Consider the following 20,687-nt stretch of genomic DNA (forward strand, 5'->3'; position numbering starts at 1 on the left):
CCGTCAGACTGGAATAAGAAGTGCACGGCGGCAGATTGAAGTTGGGAATGCGGCCAATAACTGGACAAATTGCGCTAATGTCGACTAAAAGTGACATTTCTTTCACTACCGTTTTCTTGTTACTTCGCTGTTTCTTCTTCAGCATTTACACATCGTGGTGCGGTTGCAACTTGAAAAGTACATCTCGCGTATTTACCTGGCGTCAAGTAACAGGGACAAGGCGGCGAGCAGACCACACCAGCAGGCGCTGACCATCTCCTCCCAAACCAGATGAGCTCCTGAAACGCACGAGAACGGACGATTACTCCCTCCCAGCCCTGCCTCCCCCACCCTTTCCCACTGCCACACTCACCGAACTGTAAGTACTTTACATTCAGAAATTACATGTATTGTCTGTTGTGAATTTTTTTAGCCACATTATAAGTGCCTTGCACGCTGGGTCCGAGAGAACATTAATTTAATCTGTGCCGTATGTCATGCATCTTTGACAATAAAGCTGACTTTGACTTAGGATGACCAACAACGCAAGCGAAAAAAAATGGCATCTCACCAGGCGTTGGCTGCCAGTCGCGGTCGGGCTGAGCCTCCCTGGATTCCGCCGCCGCTTCCTCCTCCGCCGTCAGCTCCCTTTCGATCATGGCGGTGATGCCTCGGACCAGGTCGAGCAAGGCGCTGAAAGCCACCGACATGGCGTAACCTTCGGGGATGGATGGCGGCTCCACTTTGTCTAGCATTTCAAGGCTGGCGGAAATGGAAATGGATGTAACAAGATGGCGGCGGCGGAGGGTTTACGGGTTGAGGGCGAGGGGGGCTTACTAGGTGGCCTTGGCACTGCCCTGGGCGCTGACTGTCATCAGGGGGATCCATGTGCCGCGGTATTCAAACGCCGCCTGGGTGGTCAGGGTCCCGCCGACGCCCCCTTGACCTGGACCGCCCTGAGCCGTGCCTTGCGGACCTGACCCTGAGCCACCTTAACGGATTTTAGTTAGTTATTTCCTAAGTTATATGGGTCTGGAGTTATCAGAGCTCGAAATGGGGGTGGATATAAAAAATACAATATAATCCATATATATTAATTTATATAGCGCTTTAACAACAGCTGAAGCCGTTACAAATTGCTAGCATGGACAAAAGACAAATAATGCCCCATTGTGGGGGGGGGCGGGGGGCAGAGGTCTGACCAGTGCTTTATGGAAAACCAAAACCTAAACAAATTTGGGAATAATAACAATAATAATAAAAATAATACTAATACATTTCATTTAGAAGCGCCTTTCAAAATTCAAGGTCACTTTACAGTCACAGGATAAGTTTTGCAGTGGGTGAGCAGCGGCAGCCACACGCGCCAGCGTTCACTCAACCTAGAAGTAACTAGGATAGAACACTAGCTAGCTAATAGATATGTAATAATAATAATAATAAATTTCATTTATAAGCGCCTTTCAAAACTCTCAAAGTCACTTTTCAGTCACAGGATAAGTTAGATAGCTAGCTTGCTATATAGCTAATAGACAGCTAATCATAATAATAATAATAATAAGAATAAAGGTATTATTCAGGTTATATTTCCTAAAAATGACATTAATTTGACATTTTTCAGTTATTTAACATGTTTTTTATTTGGGTGGGGAGGGGGCTACGTTTTGTCCACATCACACTTTTCAATTTCTGAATAAATTCAGCAATGGCAGCGAATGAGTTAATGTAGAGTGATCACATTTTTTTTTTTTTTTTTTGGGGGGGGGGGGGGGTCTCAAAATAGCTCCCAATCGTACCAGCTGGTGCGCTGGCAGCCGAAGCGTTGCCCACATTGGGAACGATGAAGAGGGACTGGATAAAAGAGCCCAGGGCGTTGACGATATCTCGGAACACCTTGGTGGAGTGCTGCTTCATGTCGTACGATTGGCAGAATGAACTGAGGAAAGAGAAAAAGGGAAAACAACTGTTAAAAATACAGTTATACCTTGGCTTATGAACTTAATTGGTTGCCAGACAGAGTGTGTAAGGCGAAAAGTGTGTATCCCAAAAATTATTTCCCATAGGAAAACATTAAAATGACAATAATCCGTTCCCAGGTCCCCATAAAACATCATTTTCTACTTTCTAATTTGCTAAGCCTTAAAACTACACAAAATACAGTAAAGTCTGGTTATATCGATATCGGATATATCGATAGTCCCGGTTATATCGATACTATTTCTATGCACGCACGGAGAAAATTACATGCAAACAGGGTCGGATATATCGATAGTCCCGGTTATATCGATATTTTTTCGGACTCCCTTGAATATCGATATAACGAGACTTTACTGTATATCTTATTGTATGTATAATAAATGTGCTATGGTATTATAATTAAAGAAATAAACTATACCGTATAATAAAGTTGCTTTATTTACCTTTGTGATGGTCATTCATGGCTTGATGGAATGGAGTGGCCGCTTTCATCAGCATGAAAAACTTGATGAGGAACGTAGCCTTCTTCTTTCACCATCTTGAGGAATGATCCCTTGTAGGTGCTTTCTCTGCCATCATTTTACCTTGTTCCTCATCAGTTGTGTTCTGTTTCGCTGGGTTGATAGCTTTTTGCATCAAGTGTACAGATGGCTTGTGCGGGTTATATGTGGAGCCTGATTGATGGGATATTTTAACCTTGCAGTCTACACTCTGCCTTTAAACGATCAAAGCGGAAACAAGTCCAAATTTTACTGTTTTCTATCCATTTTGTCACTCTCTGTCGTCTGCCAGTCTCTTAAATGTTTAACCTTCCCCCCTCACTGCTGCGTTCTTGACCAATCACATGGCTTTAACCGACGACTGGGGGCGGGGAATAGAGGACCAAATAAGCCGGCTGTCATTTTCTTGTTAGGAGAACGGGCTCGTTCGCGAACGACACATCACTCATTGTGGCGCTCCGTGCGTATCCCGAAAAATTGTTCGTATACCAAGGTAAAATTTTCATAATTTAACGTTCGTAAAGTGAAAAGTTCGTAAGCCAAGGAGTTCGTAGACCGAGGTATCACCGTATCCCGAACTTGAAACGTAAATCTTACCGTAACAAATGTGGCTGCACACACAGCCTATGGACCGACTCCACCGCCACGGCTCTGAGCCACTGAGGCTTTTCGCCATCCAGAAATTTGACCAGCAGGGACAGGAAGATCTCACACTCTGTTACCTTTAAGCGGGAAAGGGGAGGCGGAGACGACAAAGCATTTTTAGGGAAGGGAAGAAAGTTGTATTATCAGACGATCCTCTTGAAAAATGGCCGACACGGACCTTGCTCTATTCAGATAGCTGGATAATCCTTTATATCACGGGTATCAAAGCCAAGGCCCGGGGTCCAAATCTGGCTCGCCACCTCATTTTATTCGGCCCGCAAAAGCAAATCAAACTTGTGAAATTTCTTGCTCATTTATCACTAGCTAGCTAGTGAGCTCGCTCTATTCAGATAGCTGGCTAATCCCTTTCCTCTAGAACTGCTTCATGTCACAAAGAGGGTACAGCAAGTACTGAAGAATGAACGACTGTGTCTTTGTGTTGTCATATTATTTGTTATTTAGATTTTGTCTTTTGCTTTTTTAACTTCAAGATGGCGCCGCGAGATTGGCTGCCTTTCCAGCAGCTCCTGTATTTTGTTTTTCTACCTCTTTCTTTCCTTTCCTCACTTTGCTGCTGTGTTACTTCTGGGTAGAGAAAACGCTGGCGCGAATGTGTTGTAATACTTATTATTATTATTATTATTTTTTTACTTTGTTACTTCTGGTTTGAGTGAACGCTGGCGCGTGTGGCTGCCGCTGCTCACCCGCACAAAAAAATCCTGTTAATGGGAAATGTTTCGTTTTTTTTCAACCAAATCGATTTCCTAACAGGTTTCTGGAACAGATGTACTTGCTATCTATTAGCTATCTGTCGAGCTTGCTACCTATGTAGCTGGCTATTTTTTAGCTATATGGCGATCTACCGAGTTAGTTAACTGTCTAGCTGGCTATCTATTAGCTACCTGTTAGCTAGCTGCCTAGCTTTCTATTTATTTGAGGTTGAGTGAACGCTGGCGCATGTGGCTGCCGCTTCTCACCCGCAGTAAAAATCATCCTGTGACTGTAAAGTGTCCTTGAGAGTTTTGAAAGGCGCTTCGAAATTAAATGCATTATTATTATAATTATCCAATGCTATTGGTTTCCCCATTTCTGAGCTTCATCTTTGAGGGACTCCACCCCTTACCGCACCACTACCGATTCAGATCAGCAGCGGCATACCAGCAGACTGTAGAAGTGCTTGATAAGCACCGAAACCACCCGCAGGAGCCGCATGCAGATGGGGAAGTAAGGTTTCTCCACGGGGGCTGGCGAAGCGGCGCTATTGCTTCCCTGTCGAAATTTGATGTTGGGGGAGAAGAGCTTGATGACGAGGGGACACACGCGCTCCTTCAACAGGAAGCTGAACTCCTGGTGCTGTGGGGTAACGAACAAAAGTTGGGTGGTCTCATACAGTCGGGATCCGATGATATATAAACACGCTTGAGAGTTTTGAAAGGCGCTTAAAATGAAATGTATGATTATTATTATTATTATTGTTGAAAGCAATATGGCGTCACCTGCAGGAATACGCTGGGGAAATCGTTGAGGACAGACTCCAGCAGCTCCAGGCCAAAGGTCCGCGTCATCTCTGTCATCCCCACAAGCCAGTAGGGGGCGTCTGCGTTCACCAGCTGGCACAGGTCCTGGAAAATATTAATATAATAATAATAATAATAATAATGCATTTCATTTCTAAGCGCCTTTCAAAACTCTCAAGGTCACTTTACAGTCACAGGATCGGTTTTACTGCGGGTGAGAAGCGGCAGCCACATGCGCCAGTTCACTCAACCTGGAAGTAACTCAAATAGATAGAAAGCTAGCCATCTAGCTAACAGATAGCTAATATATAGCCAGCTAGACAGTTAGCTAACTAGCTAGATAGCCATATAGCTAATAAATAGCCAGCTACATAGCTAGCTAGCTAGACAGATACCTAATAGATAGCAAATAGATAGCCAGCTAGGTAGCTAGCCAATAGATAGCAAATATATTTACAGCAAGGTAGCCAGCTAATAGACCGCAAATAGATCCGTTCCAGAAACCTGTTCGGAAATCGATTTGGTTGAAAAACCGAAACATTTCCCATAAATGTATTATTATTATTATTATTATTATTATTATTATTATTATTATTATTATTATCGTAAAACCCAAGTTTGACTCTATGAACAGGGGTGCAATCCTCAATACAACTGGCATGTTAAAAGTGCATACAGCTGTGAAGGAGGCTGTTGCCCCCTTGTGGACATACCTGGAAAAGCATGTATGCATCTTTGGCACTTGGCCTCAAGGTGGTGACAGATCGCCTGTTGGTGTTGCCCTGGACTGGAGGAGGCTGCTCCACAATACCTGAAACAGGAAGTAAAATTTACTTTCGGTTCATGGAATCTTTCCGAAAAAAAAAAATATATAAATAAACCACGCCCATTCCTATGATGTCGAATCGCTACCTTTGAAATGCTCATCCTCGGCCACCATCCTTTCGAAGACCACGGTGACCACCTGCCGGACGGTGGCCGCCGCCGTGTTGTTTGTGATGTTGTCCTTGGTGAAGTGTAGCCGGAAACACAGCACGATAGCCTGGACGGGCGCATGTCAAAAGTTAGCATGCAAATGTGGATTTAAAGTAGGGTTGTTCAAACTTTTTGTAAAAGGGGGACGCATTTGGTGCGTTAAAATGTAATTTGTTTGGGTTTTGTTTTTTCTTATTTGGGTGCAGATAAAGCGTTGGCAATTGTTTTCCCCTCCACAAGGGGGTAGCATTTGCCTTTTGTCCATTATAATGCTCTTTTACAGCTTCACCCATTGGTAAAGAGCTATATAAATCAATATGTATGTACAGTGATACCTCGGCTTATGATTGCTTTAGCTAAATAAAAAATAGATAGGCAGACGACAGGGAGAGAGTGAGAAAATGGATAGAAAACAGTGAAATTTGGACTACTTTCAACTTTGATAGTTCAAAGTTAGAGTGTAGACTGCAAGGTTAAAATATTCCATCAATCAGGCTCCACAAATAAGCCGCACAAGCCATCTGTACACTTGATGCAAAAAGCTACCAATCCAGCTAAATTGATGCGGAACTAGGTAAAATTATCGCAGAGAAAGCACGGCAACTTAGCTCGGATATCGTCAAGAGGCAACCTGGAAGTTCGTCATCCATTGATGATTTCAAGGCTAGCCATGGATGGTTCGAGAACTTTAAGCGTCGTACAGGGATTTACAGTGTCATTCATCATGGTGAGGCAGCCAGTTCTAACGATAAAGCTGCCGAAGCTTACAAGGAATAATTCCTCAAGATGGTGGAAGAAGGCTACGCTCCTCATCAAGTGCTTAATGCTGATGAAACCGGCCACTCCATTCCATCATGCCATCAACGACCATCACAAAGGTAAATAAAACGACTTTATTATACAGTACAGTTTATTTCTTTGATTATAACACAATAGCACATTTATTATACATAAAATAAGGTATATTTTGTGTAGTTTTAAGGCTTATTTAGTAGGAAATTATGTTTTATGGGAACCTGGGAACGGATTATTCTCATTTTAATGGTTTCCTATGGGAAATAAATGTTTGGCGGATGAACTTTTCGTCTTACACACACTTTCTGGGAACCAATTAAGTTTGTAAGCTGAGGTCTCACTGTATTTCACTCATCCATTGTGCGTTATACCTTGGAAAGTACTTCATCGTGGACCACCGTGTTGGTCGTTAGCAGTACCAGCACCGTCTGGAGAAGCTTGAGTTCCTCTAATCCATTCTCCATCAGCTGCCACAGCATGTTGATGATGTTGCCTGCCGCGGCCTGCAACGACAAATAAATGCCACAGAGTGTTTTTCTTTTCGGTTCATATGCCGAGACTGTTCAATGGGTTAACAGAATGTTGATTAAAAAAAAAAAAATCAAGCCGATTGACATCACAGAAAATATTATTATTATTATTATTATCAGAATTCAGCATGTAAGCAAAGTTAACCAGTACGCTCACTGGCCACAATATTAAGAACACCCGCACAAACGAGACCATCATGAGCAAGTGTCCTGCAGCGAATCAGGATGACAACAATAATTCATGACGGGACGTCCTTCGTCCAGATAGCCTTGATGATAGCCCCCTCCGCCACCCCCCTCCGGACATTAGCCTCGGCGTGCTATCTGCATTAGCATGAACACCGTGGTCGATTTGAAGGCCTCGGACCGCACCTCAGAGACCACCTCGTGGGACATGAGCCTCTGGATGGCAGCCAGACACAGTTGGGTGATTTTGGGCTCTTTGGTGCCGCAGCCCATCAGGAAAGGCTGCACGACTTCTGAGCTGTTCTCCTTGAGAGCTGAAAAAAAAAAAAATAATACACAATAATAATAATAATAAACAAAAATGAATGACATATTTTAAGAGGATTTTAGTTGCAGCAATGCTGATGTATTATTTTATTGTTAATTTAAAGGAGAGCTTCGCTGATGATTCATTTGATTTTAATCTGGATTGGACATACATCGTTTGCATATATTTTTAATAATAATAATAATAATAATAATAATAATAAGAAGAAGAAGAAGAAGAAGAAGAAGAAGAAGAAGAAGAAGAAGAATAACAACAACAATAATAATAATAATAATGATACATTTCTTTAGAATGAGCTTCGCTATTTCATCCACAGCTCTATATGAAAGTATAAACGTGAAATGTATTGTTGTTATTATTATTATTATTATTAGCTATCTATTAGCTAGCTAGCAACCTCTCTATTTGAGTTACGTCCGGGTGGAGTGAATGCTGGTGCGTGTGGCTGCCGCTGCTCACCCACTGCAAAACTTATCCTGTGACTGTAAAGTGACATTGAGAGTTTTGAAAGGCGCTTATAAATGAAATGTATCATTATTATTATTATTATTATTATTATTATTCACTCGGATATCATCAAGAGGCAACTCGATCAACGACCATCACAAAGGTAAATAAAATGACTTTATTATACAGTAGTTTATTTCTTTAATTACAATCCAATAGCAAATTATTAAACATAAAATAATGTATATTTTGTGTAGTTTTAGGGCTTATTTCATTAAAAAAATATGTTTTATGGGGACCTGGGAACGGATTATTCTCATTTTAATGTTTTTTTTTATGGGAAATACATTTTCGGCAGATGAACTCTTCACCTAAGACACACTTTCTGCGAAGCAAATAAATTCCTAAGCTGAGGTATCACCGTATTTTGCAGTATTTGAAAGATTAGGAAAAAAATGCTGGAAAGCAAGTGACAATCTTTCTTGAATACAGATGTCAGTAAACGCCTCAGAGGACGGACGGGTTCGGATGGCAACAAAATTGCTGTGCGGTGCGCACTGTGCACCCGTCGTGCTTGAGGCTCCAAAAAGACAAGAGAGCAAATGTGGCCACGTTTCACTCACCGGCTAGTATGTCGCTATTCCTTGCTGCAATTGTCTTAATCTTCACAATGCCGGATTCGGCGGCCTGCGAGGGTGGAAAGAAGTGCAATAAAAAGGTGCAGGCAGGGCAAGAGAGAGGCCGTGATAGTAAACACAACGAGCTAATTGGGTTAATTGGGCTACTTAGTTTATTCCTTCCTTATTTCCTTACATACTTCCTTAATTACTTCCTCCTTATTTCCTTACATCCTTCTATACTTCTTACCTCCTTATAACCTTCCTTAGTTACACCCTTATTTCCTTTCTTCCTTACATGCTTCCATAGTTACATCCTTCCTTCTTTATTTCCTTTCCTCCATACATCCTTCCTTCCTTAGTTACATCGTGCCTTCCTTCTTTTTTTCCTTCCTTCCTTGAATCCTTCCTTATTTCCTTACCTCCTTATAACCTTCCTTAGTTACACCCTTATTTCCTTTCTTCCTTAAATGCTTCCTTAGTTACATCCTTCCGCCTCATATCCTTCCTTCCTCATTTCCTTTCCTCCATACATCCTTCCTTCCTTAGTTACATCATGCCTTCCTTCCTTGAATCCTTCCTTATTTCCTTACCTCCTTACAGCCTTCCTCAGTTACATCCTTCCTTCCTTAGTTACATCATGCCTTCCTTCTTTATTTCCTTTCTTCCTTACATGCTTCCTTAGTTACATCCTTCCGCCTCATATCCTTCCTTATTTCCTTTCCTCCATACATCCTTCCTTCCTTAGTTACATCATGCCTTCCTTCTTTATTTCCTTACATCCTTCTATACTTCTTTCCTTCCTTACCTCCTTATAACCTTCCTTAGTTACACCCTTATTTCCTTTCTTCCTTACATGCTTCCTTAGTTACATCCTTCCGCCTCATATCCTTCCTTATTTCCTTTCCTCCATACATCCTTCCTTCCTTAGTTACATCATGCCTTCCTTCTTTATTTCCTTCCTTCCTTGAATCCTTCCTTATTTCCTTACCCCCTTATAACCTTCCTTAGTTACACCCTTATTTCCTTTCTTCCTTACATGCTTCCATAGTTACATCCTTCCGCCTCATATCCTTCCTTCCTTATTTCCTTTCCTCCATACATCCTTCCTTCCTTAGTTACATTATGCCTTCCTTCTTTATTTCCTTCCTTCCTCGAATCCTTCCTTATTTCCTTACCTCCTTACAACCTTCCTTAGTTACATCCTTGAAACCTTCCTTAGTTACATCCTTCCTTCCATCCTTATTTCCTTACCTCCTTACAACCTCCCTTAGTTACATCCTTCCTTCCTTACCTCCTTCCTTCCTCAGTTACATCCTTCATTCCTTCCTTCCTTGCATCCTTCCTTATTTCCTTACCTCATTCCTTGCTCAGTTACATCCTTCCTTCCAACCTTCCTTCGTTACATCCTTCCTTCCTTACATCCTTACCTCCTTCCTTCCATACCTCCTTTCTTTCTCAGTTACATCCTTCCCTTCCTTATTTCCTTACCTCCTTACAACCTTCCTTAGTGACATCCTTCCTTCCTTCCTTATTTCCTTACCTCCTTCCATCCTCAGTTACATCCTTCATTCCTTACCTCCTTCCTTACTTAGTTACATCCTTCCTTACTTACTTATTTCCTTACCTCCTTACATCTTTCCTTACTTCTTTACATCCTTCCTTCCTTCTTTCCGTATTTACATACCTTCTTACCTTCCTCCTTCCTTCCTTAGATTATTCCTCCCTCCCTTCTTTCCCGCTCTCCTGAAATGACTCCCACTCTCCAAAGAAGTGTCTTTTTGCTTTCGCACAAGGCCCGGCGGAAAACTTTTGGATGGCAACGCCCACAGTTTCCCCCGGAGAAAAGTGGCGCTTTAAGATTTTTTTTCCCCTCTCGATGCCACAAAAACGCAGCCATGTCGGCAAACCTTGGCAGCTAGCTGCCTTTTAACCGCTTTGAGTTTGCAGATAACGTCACAATAGAGCCTTTTGTCTACGGTTAACAGTCATTGGTGGAGAAAATCGACAAGGACAGTTAAAAGAGCGGAGAAGAATTCAAAAATAATATTAATAATTAAATAAAACAACGGAAGTGATTCCCGTCTTTTTAGGGTGGAGCGCTTTTGCAAATCAATGACTTCATTTGGGGAGCAACTGGCTATTTTTCTAGAGTTATTTTTTTGTTGTTGCATGTTTCTCAAAGAGAACTCAAGTGAGGATTTTGTGGAATTGGGGGAAATATGAAAAATGGGGAAATTAAAGACTTATTTAGTATAAAATTATATTCTCATTTTAATGGTTTCCTATGGGAAATTAATGTTTGGAATACACACTTTTCACCTTACACACACTTTCTGGGAACCAATTAAGTTCGTAAGCTGAAGTATCACTGTATTTGAAACATTCCGCTGTCTTATTTGACCACTTGAATCTGTATTTCACATTTTAAGAAGATATGGGATCCAATTTGTAGTTTCTTAATAAACCGTTTGAAACCCCAAACCATTTCCCCAAGCAGCGTTGTGGCGTGAGACAAGCAGAGCAAGCACCGATAAAAAGAGGATTTGTGTTTGTGGAGGGCCTTGGCAAAGTCATAAGAGGCCGCCTTGTCTGACTCTGTGACTCACACAACAATAGCGACAACAATAACGCCAACCGAGTGAAGGAATTACACAATCTCACAGAAAATGGCACCCAAAGAAAAAAAAAGGCAAGAATTGAAACAAGTTTCATCGTGAAAACTGTTGTAATTTAAACTATTGAGTGTACTAATACTAATAGTAATAAAAAGTGCATAAGAAACCCTAAACGCTCTTTTTTTTTATCAGAAACAAATGTTATTTCCTAAATGATATGGGCCTGGAGTTATATGAGCTTGAAATGAGGGCATCTGTCCAAAATACAATACAATAATAATCTGGAAAATTCTACCCTCTGCACCCTGCCCACCACCTTTTCCTTAGGCAGGTGTGAACGATCCACTTAAACTATCGACTACCTATCTAGCTAGCTCTCTATTTGCTATCTAGCTGGCTAGCTATTAGCTAGCCAGCTAGCTTTCTATCTATTTGAGTCACTTTCGGGTTGAGTGAACGCTGGCGCGTGTGGTTGCCGCTGCTCAACCACAGAAAAACTTACCCTGTGACTGTAAAGTGACCTTGAAAGTTTTGAAAGGCGCTTATAAATGAAATGTTTATTCAGGCCGAATAAAATGATCTGGCGGGCCAGATTTGGCCCCCGGGCCATGACTTTCACACCAGTGATTTAAAGCATTCTTACTTATTACCAGTAATGATACCTTTTTCATTCCTAGCCAATCCCATCAAGTGTTTCATTTTTTTGCAATAATAATTTTGTAATTTTTTTAATAATGGTTTTTCTACTTCTTTCATAACTTTGCTGCTGTGAAATGTAAATTTCTCCACTGTAAGACTTCTATCTATCTATCTCGCGAGCTATCTAGCTAGCAACCTACCTAGCTACCTATTTGCTATCTACCTAGTTATCTATTATCTATAGGGCTATCTATTAGCTATGTCCTTGAGAGTTTTAAGGGGCGCTTGTAGAAGCATTGCATTATTATTATTATTATTATTATAATCATTATTGACACCGATGCTACAATGGGTGGGAGAAACAGAAGCAATATGCAAATGAACCCAAAAGTTTTAGAAGACTCGGATTTAGGAATGTTATGTCCCATGTGTGACGTGGCACCGAGCCCACTTAGAGCCAACAGGCAGCTTATTCATTCAGAACTTTCTTCGCGAACCCGTCCAAAAGTAGGCCCGCTTGTGATGCTAGTAATTCGGTTATCCAGAAATTGTGTTCTAAGCTTAGGTGAGGTGAGACAACCCAGCACACTCACCTCTTTAACTGGAGGGAATTTCTTCTTACACTCCATGGAAAGGGAGCGTAAGTCGGTCTGCATGTTCTCCAGCAGTTTCTTCACCGCTTCGGGACTACTGGTCGACATCTTTGAGCCCAAAAGGAGTGTTTGACGGACGGAGGAGAAGGGGCGGAGAGGGGGCGATTGGAAGAATCAACAACAGTCAGGCAACGCGGAGCAAGGTAGCGAAAACGACGTCGTCGTCACCGTCGCCAACCATCCACTCCTTCCTTCAATAATCCTCCACGACTTCCCCCTTTTTTTAATTAGCCTCCCCGGGAAAAGAGCACGGAAACGCCGCGGTGCATCCACACGGGATCCCCCGTCTCGTTCGCTTGAAGCGCCGGTGCGCAGGAGAGCAGCGACGACGGTGACATAAGTCCGCTTTGAGCAAACATAAAAACACGCTCAAAATGACATGTCGCCCTTTTAAAATATAGCTTCGTTCATCGAGCAAACGATGGCGATTGGTAAATGGTATCGGCCGCCGTTAGCTTGGTTTTTTTGTTACCCACAATGCATCGGGGCTCGGTGGGTGACACGTCACTCGTACTTCCGTAAACACGACGCCATTTATCATGGTGACCACAGCGACGCCTGTCGATTAAATGTATTTATTTCGACCTGCCGGCAACACTTGTTTTGATCTGAAAAGTAACGTTTTATAAAACAATGTAGTCTTGAAAGCACACAACAATAATATAATTAAATCCATGCGCACCAAATCCAGCAGACATTTAAACAGCTTCTTCCCCCAAGCCATTAACTCTTTGAACAGTAGTCCAAATGGAACTGTATAGTTCTTTGCAATTTTTTGATGATGATACTAGTGCAACGTGTATTACCGGAAACAAATTCCTTGTGTGTTCTACATACTTGGCAATAAAGATGATTCTGATTCTGAAATAAAATGTCATGAAGTAAGCATTTTCTGTGTCGATCTTTCTCGTTTCTATTTATGACTGTATTTTATTTATTGTATTCTATTTGTGATTGTATATTACTTATTATAGTACCTATGCTTGTCTGTGATTGTAAAGTGTCCTTGAGAGCTTTGAAAGGCGCTTAAAATGAAATGTATTATTATTATTATTAAACACTTTATCCATCACGATTTTATGCTTCAATGCCCATTGACAGTAAACTGCTCCTTCTACTCTTGGCCACACAGGAGTAGTACCTGGTGACCCAAAATGATGCGTACCAATTAAAATTTCAATTGTGGCTTTGATGAAAAAGCTATTTATTTCAAATTACAACCACACGTTATTCAGTTCATGGAAGACCATTCACCAGAGTTTCAGCGATTTCTGTCCATTTTTAGTCAATTCATGGCTTTCCTAAGATGTGTTGCAAATATCCACCATTTTGTTGCAAGCAAACTTGTATTCGTCTGACAAAGTTGTCAATCATTTTTACACACTCCTCTTTCGGGAGGGTGACCCAAAAAGATGCGTCCTACTGAGTCCCTCACTGCAGCAATGTGTTCTCCTGAATAAAAGCACGCGATGGTGAATCGTTGTGTGTTGCATCAAGACTATTTGATACTAGTTGACACAAATTCACAGCAGACAAAAGAGCCCATTTCCAACAGAGCTTGTGCGCCATGTTGTGCATTTTCTGGGTGCGGGACAATCTTCCACTAGATGGTAAGTGACATTTTTGTACTGCTATTGCCCTTCGTAAAACAGAAGAAGGAGTCTACTTGGAGTATGTTGCCTTTATTGTAATCAAATAAGCTTTTTGTAAAGTGATTCTATTTAGTAATCATCATGAAATGGATACTCCGGATGGTCACTCCACCTGTGTCATGACATCACACACACACATTTTTGTAACAAATGAAAGAGTACATGACAACGGGAAAGTTTCTTACATGAGCAGCTCCACAAAGCGAATGTTCTTGTTTAGCCCTTCAATGGCTTTCATTTCGTCTTGGCTGAGTGAAAAATCAAAAATCTGAAAATGAAAAAAGTCTAGGTGAGTAGCGGCAGCCACACGCGCCAGCGTTTACTCAACCGGGAATAACTCAAATAGATCAAGTTAGCTATCTAGCTAAGAGATAACTGATAGCTAGCTAGTTAGACAGCTAATAGATAGCTAGCTAGGTAGCCAGCAACGGTGATCCCGTTCAACCGGGAATAACTCAAATAGATCAAGTTAGTGAGCTACCTAATAGATAACTAATAGGTAGCTAGCAAGCTATCTAGACAGCTAATAGATAGCAAATAGATAGCTAGCTAGGTAGCCAGCAACTGTGACCCCATTCAACCGGAAATAATTCAAATAGATCAAGTGAGCTATGTAGCTAATAGATAGCTAGCTAGCTAGTTAGACAGCTAATAGATAGCAAATAGATAGCTAGCTAGGGAGCCAGCAACGGTGACTCCATTCAATCGGGAATAACTCAAATAGATCAAGTTAGCTATCTAGCTAATAGATAACTAATAGATAGCTGATAGATAGCAAATAGCTAGCTAGCTAGGTAGCCAGCAACTGTGACCCCATTCAACCGGAAATAACTCAAATAGATCAAGTTAGCTATCTAGCTAATAGATAACTAATAGATAGCTAGCTAGCTAGACAGCTAATAGATAGCTAGCAAGGTATAAGAAGATATAGATTTGGTTGAAGATTTACAGTTAAAGTCATTTTCAAGACGAACATTTCAAGAAAAAAAATGGACATCATTAAGATAGCCAGGAATCAGTTATTTCCTGGCTAAATCACGACACACTTTTTTTAGTCTGGATTAATTCAGACATAGCACTACTGAAGGCCGAGCAATGAACTCAACTCCGATGACGTTCTTCTTACCAAGTAGTGCTACGACGGCCACGACTGACCTGGAAGTTGTGTTTGATCCGTTGTAGGTTGAAGCTTTTGGGAATGACCACCACTCCTCTTTGCACGTTGAAGCGCAGAGCCACCTGAGCGCTACTTTTGTTGTACTTCTTCCCGATGGAAATGAGTAGCTCGTCCTCCAACATGGGAGGACATTTCACGTTAACCCTGTTGAGGAGAAGATCGCTCGCCATTATTAGACGATTAGACTTCACGTTTTACGTCGATTGGAAGTTTTGGGTGCAACCGAATGGCCGTGATATGAGGAGCTCAGTGGTTCTTAATCTTGTTGGAGGCACCAAACCCCACCAGTTTCATATGCTCATTCACTGAACCCTTCGTCCAATGACTGTGCCTACTAACTGCAGACTAGACTGAAGGGTGGACATCTGTGGCGGAGTACCCACCGAACCTCTGAGACTGACTCACCGAACCCGGAGGGTTCGACCGAACCCAGGTTAAGAACCACTGATCTAGATGAATGGAATAACTTCACATTCGATGCTGAGGATGACAAGATGAAGCTTCCGAAAATAAAAAAAAACGTTTTAAGCTCACTGCATTCCGATTCTGATTCAAGCAGATGACAGATTTACTTGCTAGTGTGTCAAATATTGTAGAAAAACATCCTATATAAATAAATAGGCCTTCCTTGCCTTGGCTTTTTCCTGCGACTGTCTGCAAGCTAGCAATAAAACGTCTTTGCCCATACCAGGATGCATCTCTGGAAGAACCGAGCGGGCAGTAACCGACAATAACAATGTCGTTTTGACGGCAATAGTCCAGAAGTTTGGGCTGCGTGAAGTAAGGATGACATTCCACCTAGTCAACAGGACACAAGACGGTTTTACTGGTCTGAACCAAGACAAAAAATTAGACTTTACCAATGTGAAACAGATGTTTTTTTGTGTCACCTGGTTGGATACAGGTTTGTGTTTGAGACCGGGTTTGTTGAGAATCAGTTCCAGTTGTCTGCGGTTGAAGTTGGAAACTCCCAGACTCTTGACAAGGCCTGCGTCGACACATGCCTCTAAAGCCTGCACGGGAAATGATGATTACCAACTGCCACTACTTCCGACGTAGGAATTAGAGAGACAATTGAAAAACATGGTACAATACCTCCCAGGTTGCACAGAGGTCTGTTTGGTGGTAAATGTACTTCCCATTCCGGTCTTTGGGGTAGAATTCGTTGCCGGGCTTAAACGCAGGGACAATTAGTTCAGCATCGGTTTGCTTTGGTCGTCTTTTAACAATCCCTTGAAAACGTCCGTGGCAAACAACAGCATTTCTATATATCCATCGAGGGTAGATACAATAATAATAATAATAATAATAATAATAATATTACATCACATTTGAAGCGCCTTTCAATGCTCTCAAGGACACTTTACAGTCATAGACAAGCATAGGTACTATAAAAAATAAAATACAATCACAAATAGAATGCAATAAATAACATACAATTATAAATAGAAACACGAGAGAGAGCTACACAGAAAATGGAAGTTTAAATAGGTGGGTTTTGAGATGGGACTTGAAGGTGGGAAGAGAATCGATGTTACGAATGTTGGGAGGAAGTGAGTTCCAAAGTTTGGGGGCAGAGCAGCTGAAAGCTCCGTCCCCCATCGTGCTGAGATGGGCAGGGGGGGCACACAGAGGTGGAGGGAGGAAGAGGATCTGAGGGAACGAGAGGGAATAGAAATTTGAAGAAGGTCAGATAGCTATGGGGGGGTCAAGGTTATGGATAGTTTTAAATGTATAAAGAAGAATTTTCCAGTTGATTCTCTATTTGAGAGGGAGCCAGTGGCGCTATTGGAGGACGTGGGTGATGTGGTGAAAGGATGAGGTTCTGGTGATGTTCCGGGCTGAAGAATTCTGGACGAGTTGAAGTTTGTGGAGAAGTTTCTGAGGGACACCAAGGAGAATTGAATTGCAATAGTCAATCGGGAGATACACGACTATGAACAAGGATAGCAGTGGTGTGAGGAGTGAGAGACGGGCGTAGACGATTGATATTGCGTAGGTGGAAGTACGCAGACCGGGTTAAGTTATTTATATGGGAGTGGAAAGATAGTGTGCTGTCAAGAATGACACCTAGGCTTTTCACCTGATAGGAGGGAGAAACGGTCGAATTGTCAATACTGAGAGAGAAACTGTTAGCTTTGCTCAAGGTGGATTTAGTACCAATGAGGAGAATTTCAGTTTTTTTCGCTGTTAAGTTTGAGGGCGTTATGGGTAAACCAGGATTTAAGTACAAGTATGTTCAAGAAACTCGGAGCTGCAAGTAGCAGTCCATACTGTATTCTTCTATCTTGAAATGTAGCTTGAAAATTTCAAATGAAGAGACACTCGTAAGTAGAGGTAACACTGTAATTTAAGTGTGCTAGGAACCTTGAAGGCCATTGGAAGCTCAATGATATAGAGATCCACATAGTCCAGTTTGAGGGCTTTCAGGGTCCTCTCCAAGGTCGGTCTGACGAGTTTTGGTGGATGGAAGGTATTCCAGAGCTGTAGAAGGACATTACATACCAAGTTTTGTAGCAAACCCAAGCAAGTCTAATAACACGGTGGACTGAAATTACCTTCCCACAGTAAAAGATGTCTTCTCGTGTCACAGTTCCATCTGCAATCTTTTCTCGGATGGCTTGACCCACCTCGTGCTCATTGAAATACACCAAAGCGCCATCAAAGTGCCTGTAGCCTACATCGATGGCGTGCTTGACACATTCCAAAGCGGTACCTTTAGGTGTCTACGAAGAAGAGTGGAGTGGAAAAGCAAACTTGAGTCCCTCCGGTTTGTCAAAAATCCAAATACGCCTCCTCCTCACCGTCCGAGGGTCTCCATATGTGCCCAAACCCAGCAGGGGGATTTGGTTCCCATCTCGAAGAGGAATCCTGTGGTTCTCTGAGGTCAGGTTCATTGTCTCGTTTGGTCAGGAGGATCCATTCACATGTGTGCTGTTTTAGCCCCTGATAGTTGATTGAGTGCAGGCGGTTGAACCTTGAACCCGACCTTGAACTCCCATGTGTTTATTTGCGCACACGATAAGGTTGGACTTTAATAGCGTTTATGTCGTAAAAAAAAACCCACCTGTAGCAATTGATGGCAGAAATATTGGGAAAATGAGGCTTTTTAAACACGGATCACCAGCAGAGAACGTGGGTCAATGCATCTCAACTGTATTTATAGAGCACTTTATAACAACCACATTAGCATAAAAACACTAACATTAAGATCAAGTCTGAGTCGAAAACCAAGAAATAAAAATTAGTTTTAAAGATGGGCAGTGGGAGGTCATTCCAAAGAGAGGGACCAGCAACAGAAATAGCTCCATCCCCTCTAAGCCTTCACTTTGATCTTGGTGCCTTGGTATCTGGTCTGCAGACCTGAGGCAGGTGACGCATGGCCCATTCTAAAATTTCAAAACAAAATAAGGGATCTGAAACAATGACTCTAAAATATGTAGGTACCCGGTGAAGGGATTGCCAGAGTAGGAGTGACATGCTCCCTCTTAGGAGTACCTGTCAAGAGCAGAGTAGAAGCATTCTGGATCAACTGCAGACTCGACATGGAGGATTGGCTGACTCCAAAGTAAAAAAGGATGACGGTGATCCAGCCTGGATGTGACAAAGGCATGAATTACTGTTTCAAAGTGCTCACGAGAGAGGAAAGGTTTTACTTTCGATTAACTGCCTACGATGGAAGAAGCTGGATTTAACAGTGGGACTACTTTACCGGTCCAATTTTTGAACCAAGTTTGAAACTATTGACTTAAGATAAGGAGCCAAAACGCAACTATCTTCTACGTTGTTTCTATGATTGTCCTAGAGTCTGCTCTAGAGTCTAGAGTCTGCCCTGGAGTCTAGAGTCCTAGACTCTAGAGCAGGGGCTCTAGGGTCTAGAGCAGGGGTCGGGAACCTTTTTGACTAAGAGAAATCCAGCCAAACGATCGGAATGAAAGTCAACTTGCCGGGTCCATAGGCGAAGTGACTGCTAGCTCGCCTGCACACGGGTCTTTAGCTTCCACACTCGCTTTCTACTGTCTCTCACAGAAGTATATTGATGCTAACGTTAGCATGGGGCTTGTTAAAATGCCACTGACATTCGACTGTTTCATTGATGGGATTGTTTCATTGCAAATTAGACTCAGAACCTTTTCTCTCCACAAAGGCAAATCCTCCGGTGCATTCAAGCTGAAGTGTACTCCTCATTTCTTGTACTCGTCGGGCTTATTTAAAGGGGCGTTTACCTGTTTCAACATGACGGTCAGTATCATCCAATCAAAATTGCGCTTTCCGCCAACTGCAGCCCCAACAGGAAATGAACAGCAAAAAAGCAAGAATATGTATTTAGTTTTATCGGCGAGCCATATGCAATCATCAAAAGAGCCATAGGTTCCCGACCCCTGCTCTAGAGTATTTCTCATTGTCACCAAAGATGTACCAATTTTGCTATATTGTTTCGCTAAAATCTTTGCATGATTGGTGTCTTTCAAGAAGGATTGGACCACAGCGCTCATCGAGACCTCAAAGTAAAAGTAAACGGGGTGGCGGCCAAAACTTGCCGAGACCCATTTGATCACATCTCCCCGTTCAGATTGTTTAGTCTAGTCCGCTGTGTTTTTGTTCCGGGGATAACGCTGATGTGGATCCAAAACGTTGCTTGACACTATAAATAAAGATGAGACCAAGCTGTTACGAGCAAGAGACGAAGATCGCCCTGGTAGCAATTTTCTCATTTCGATGAGATAGCCCTAATCTTTGGCAAGTTGAGCGTTACAATGACGTACTACTTTTAATGACGTTGGGCAATAACAATTCAGTTTGGAGTCTTTATCGTCCAATGCAATTCTATTAGCTAGCTACCTAGCTGGCTACCTATTTTCTATCTATTAGCTAGCTACCTAGCTTGCTATCTATTTGCTATTTGCTATCTATTAGCACATGTACCTATGTAGCTGGCTATTTATTAGCTATATGGCTAGCGAGCTAGTTAGCTAACTGTCTAGCTGGCTATCTATTTGGTATCTATTAGGTATCTGTCTAGCTAGCTAGCTATGTAGCTGGCTATTTATTAGCTATAGGGCTATCTAGCTAGTTAACTAACTGTCCAGCTGGCTCTTTTACTTATCTGTTAGCTAGCTAGCTAGCTTTCTATCTATTTCAGTTACTTCCGGTTTGAGTGAACGCTGGCGTGTGTGGCTGCCGCTTCTCACCCGAAGAAAAAACGATCCTGTGATTGTAAAGTGACCTTGAGAGTTTTGAAAGGCGCTTAGAAATGAAATGTATTATTACTATTATTATTAAAAGGAGGGCCACACTTTAGGGCCTTCGGAATAAGAACCCTAGTAATGCAAAGTTCCAAAATTTGGTCAAACGTTCATTGTACAGTCAAACCTCAGTTTACGAACGCTTTAGCTCACGAACTTTTCGCCTTACAAACATTAAATTCGCGAGAATATAATCTTGGCATGTT

At 42.0% G+C, this 20,687-nt stretch overlaps 2 protein-coding genes across 3 annotated transcripts in view; both read right to left on the reverse strand.

Moving 5' to 3' along the window:
- Nucleotides 1-12,945, reverse strand: part of mon2 (MON2 homolog, regulator of endosome-to-Golgi trafficking) — a 36,083-nt gene extending 23,138 nt beyond the window's left edge. The window contains exons 1-13 of one of the 2 annotated variants that reach the window (XM_088996161.1): nucleotides 12,347-12,945; nucleotides 8,503-8,566; nucleotides 7,291-7,418; nucleotides 6,760-6,891; nucleotides 5,531-5,660; nucleotides 5,332-5,429; nucleotides 4,598-4,723; nucleotides 4,260-4,454; nucleotides 3,054-3,178; nucleotides 1,776-1,915; nucleotides 817-970; nucleotides 551-741; nucleotides 197-278 (exon numbers count right to left, since the gene is read on the reverse strand). In XM_088996161.1, the coding sequence (XP_088852287.1) occupies nucleotides 197-278; nucleotides 551-741; nucleotides 817-970; nucleotides 1,776-1,915; nucleotides 3,054-3,178; nucleotides 4,260-4,454; nucleotides 4,598-4,723; nucleotides 5,332-5,429; nucleotides 5,531-5,660; nucleotides 6,760-6,891; nucleotides 7,291-7,418; nucleotides 8,503-8,566; nucleotides 12,347-12,454 (1,673 nt within the window). In that variant the 5' untranslated portion in view covers nucleotides 12,455-12,945. The remainder of the gene's footprint in view (nucleotides 1-196; nucleotides 279-550; nucleotides 742-816; nucleotides 971-1,775; nucleotides 1,916-3,053; nucleotides 3,179-4,259; nucleotides 4,455-4,597; nucleotides 4,724-5,331; nucleotides 5,430-5,530; nucleotides 5,661-6,759; nucleotides 6,892-7,290; nucleotides 7,419-8,502; nucleotides 8,567-12,346) is intronic. The other variant, XM_088996162.1, reaches the window with a different exon arrangement.
- Nucleotides 12,946-14,043: 1,098 nt separating this feature from the next.
- On the reverse strand, nucleotides 14,044-18,199 carry LOC148897421 (aldo-keto reductase family 1 member D1-like). The gene is made up of 9 exons (XM_088995962.1): nucleotides 18,040-18,199; nucleotides 17,794-17,961; nucleotides 17,603-17,719; nucleotides 16,331-16,408; nucleotides 16,126-16,248; nucleotides 15,924-16,033; nucleotides 15,214-15,379; nucleotides 14,244-14,326; nucleotides 14,044-14,170 (listed from the first exon to the last, which is right to left on the reverse strand). Exons 1-9 carry the CDS (start codon nucleotides 18,130-18,132, stop codon nucleotides 14,128-14,130), a joined length of 981 nt encoding a protein of 326 aa, XP_088852088.1. The 5' UTR covers nucleotides 18,133-18,199; the 3' UTR covers nucleotides 14,044-14,127.
- Nucleotides 18,200-20,687: the final 2,488 nt, after the last annotated feature.

The sequence above is a fragment of the Hippocampus bargibanti genome, linkage group LG05 (genome assembly GCF_051943395.1).
Source record: "Hippocampus bargibanti isolate YZ-2025 linkage group LG05, ASM5194339v1, whole genome shotgun sequence".
Taxonomy (NCBI): domain Eukaryota; kingdom Metazoa; phylum Chordata; class Actinopteri; order Syngnathiformes; family Syngnathidae; genus Hippocampus; species Hippocampus bargibanti.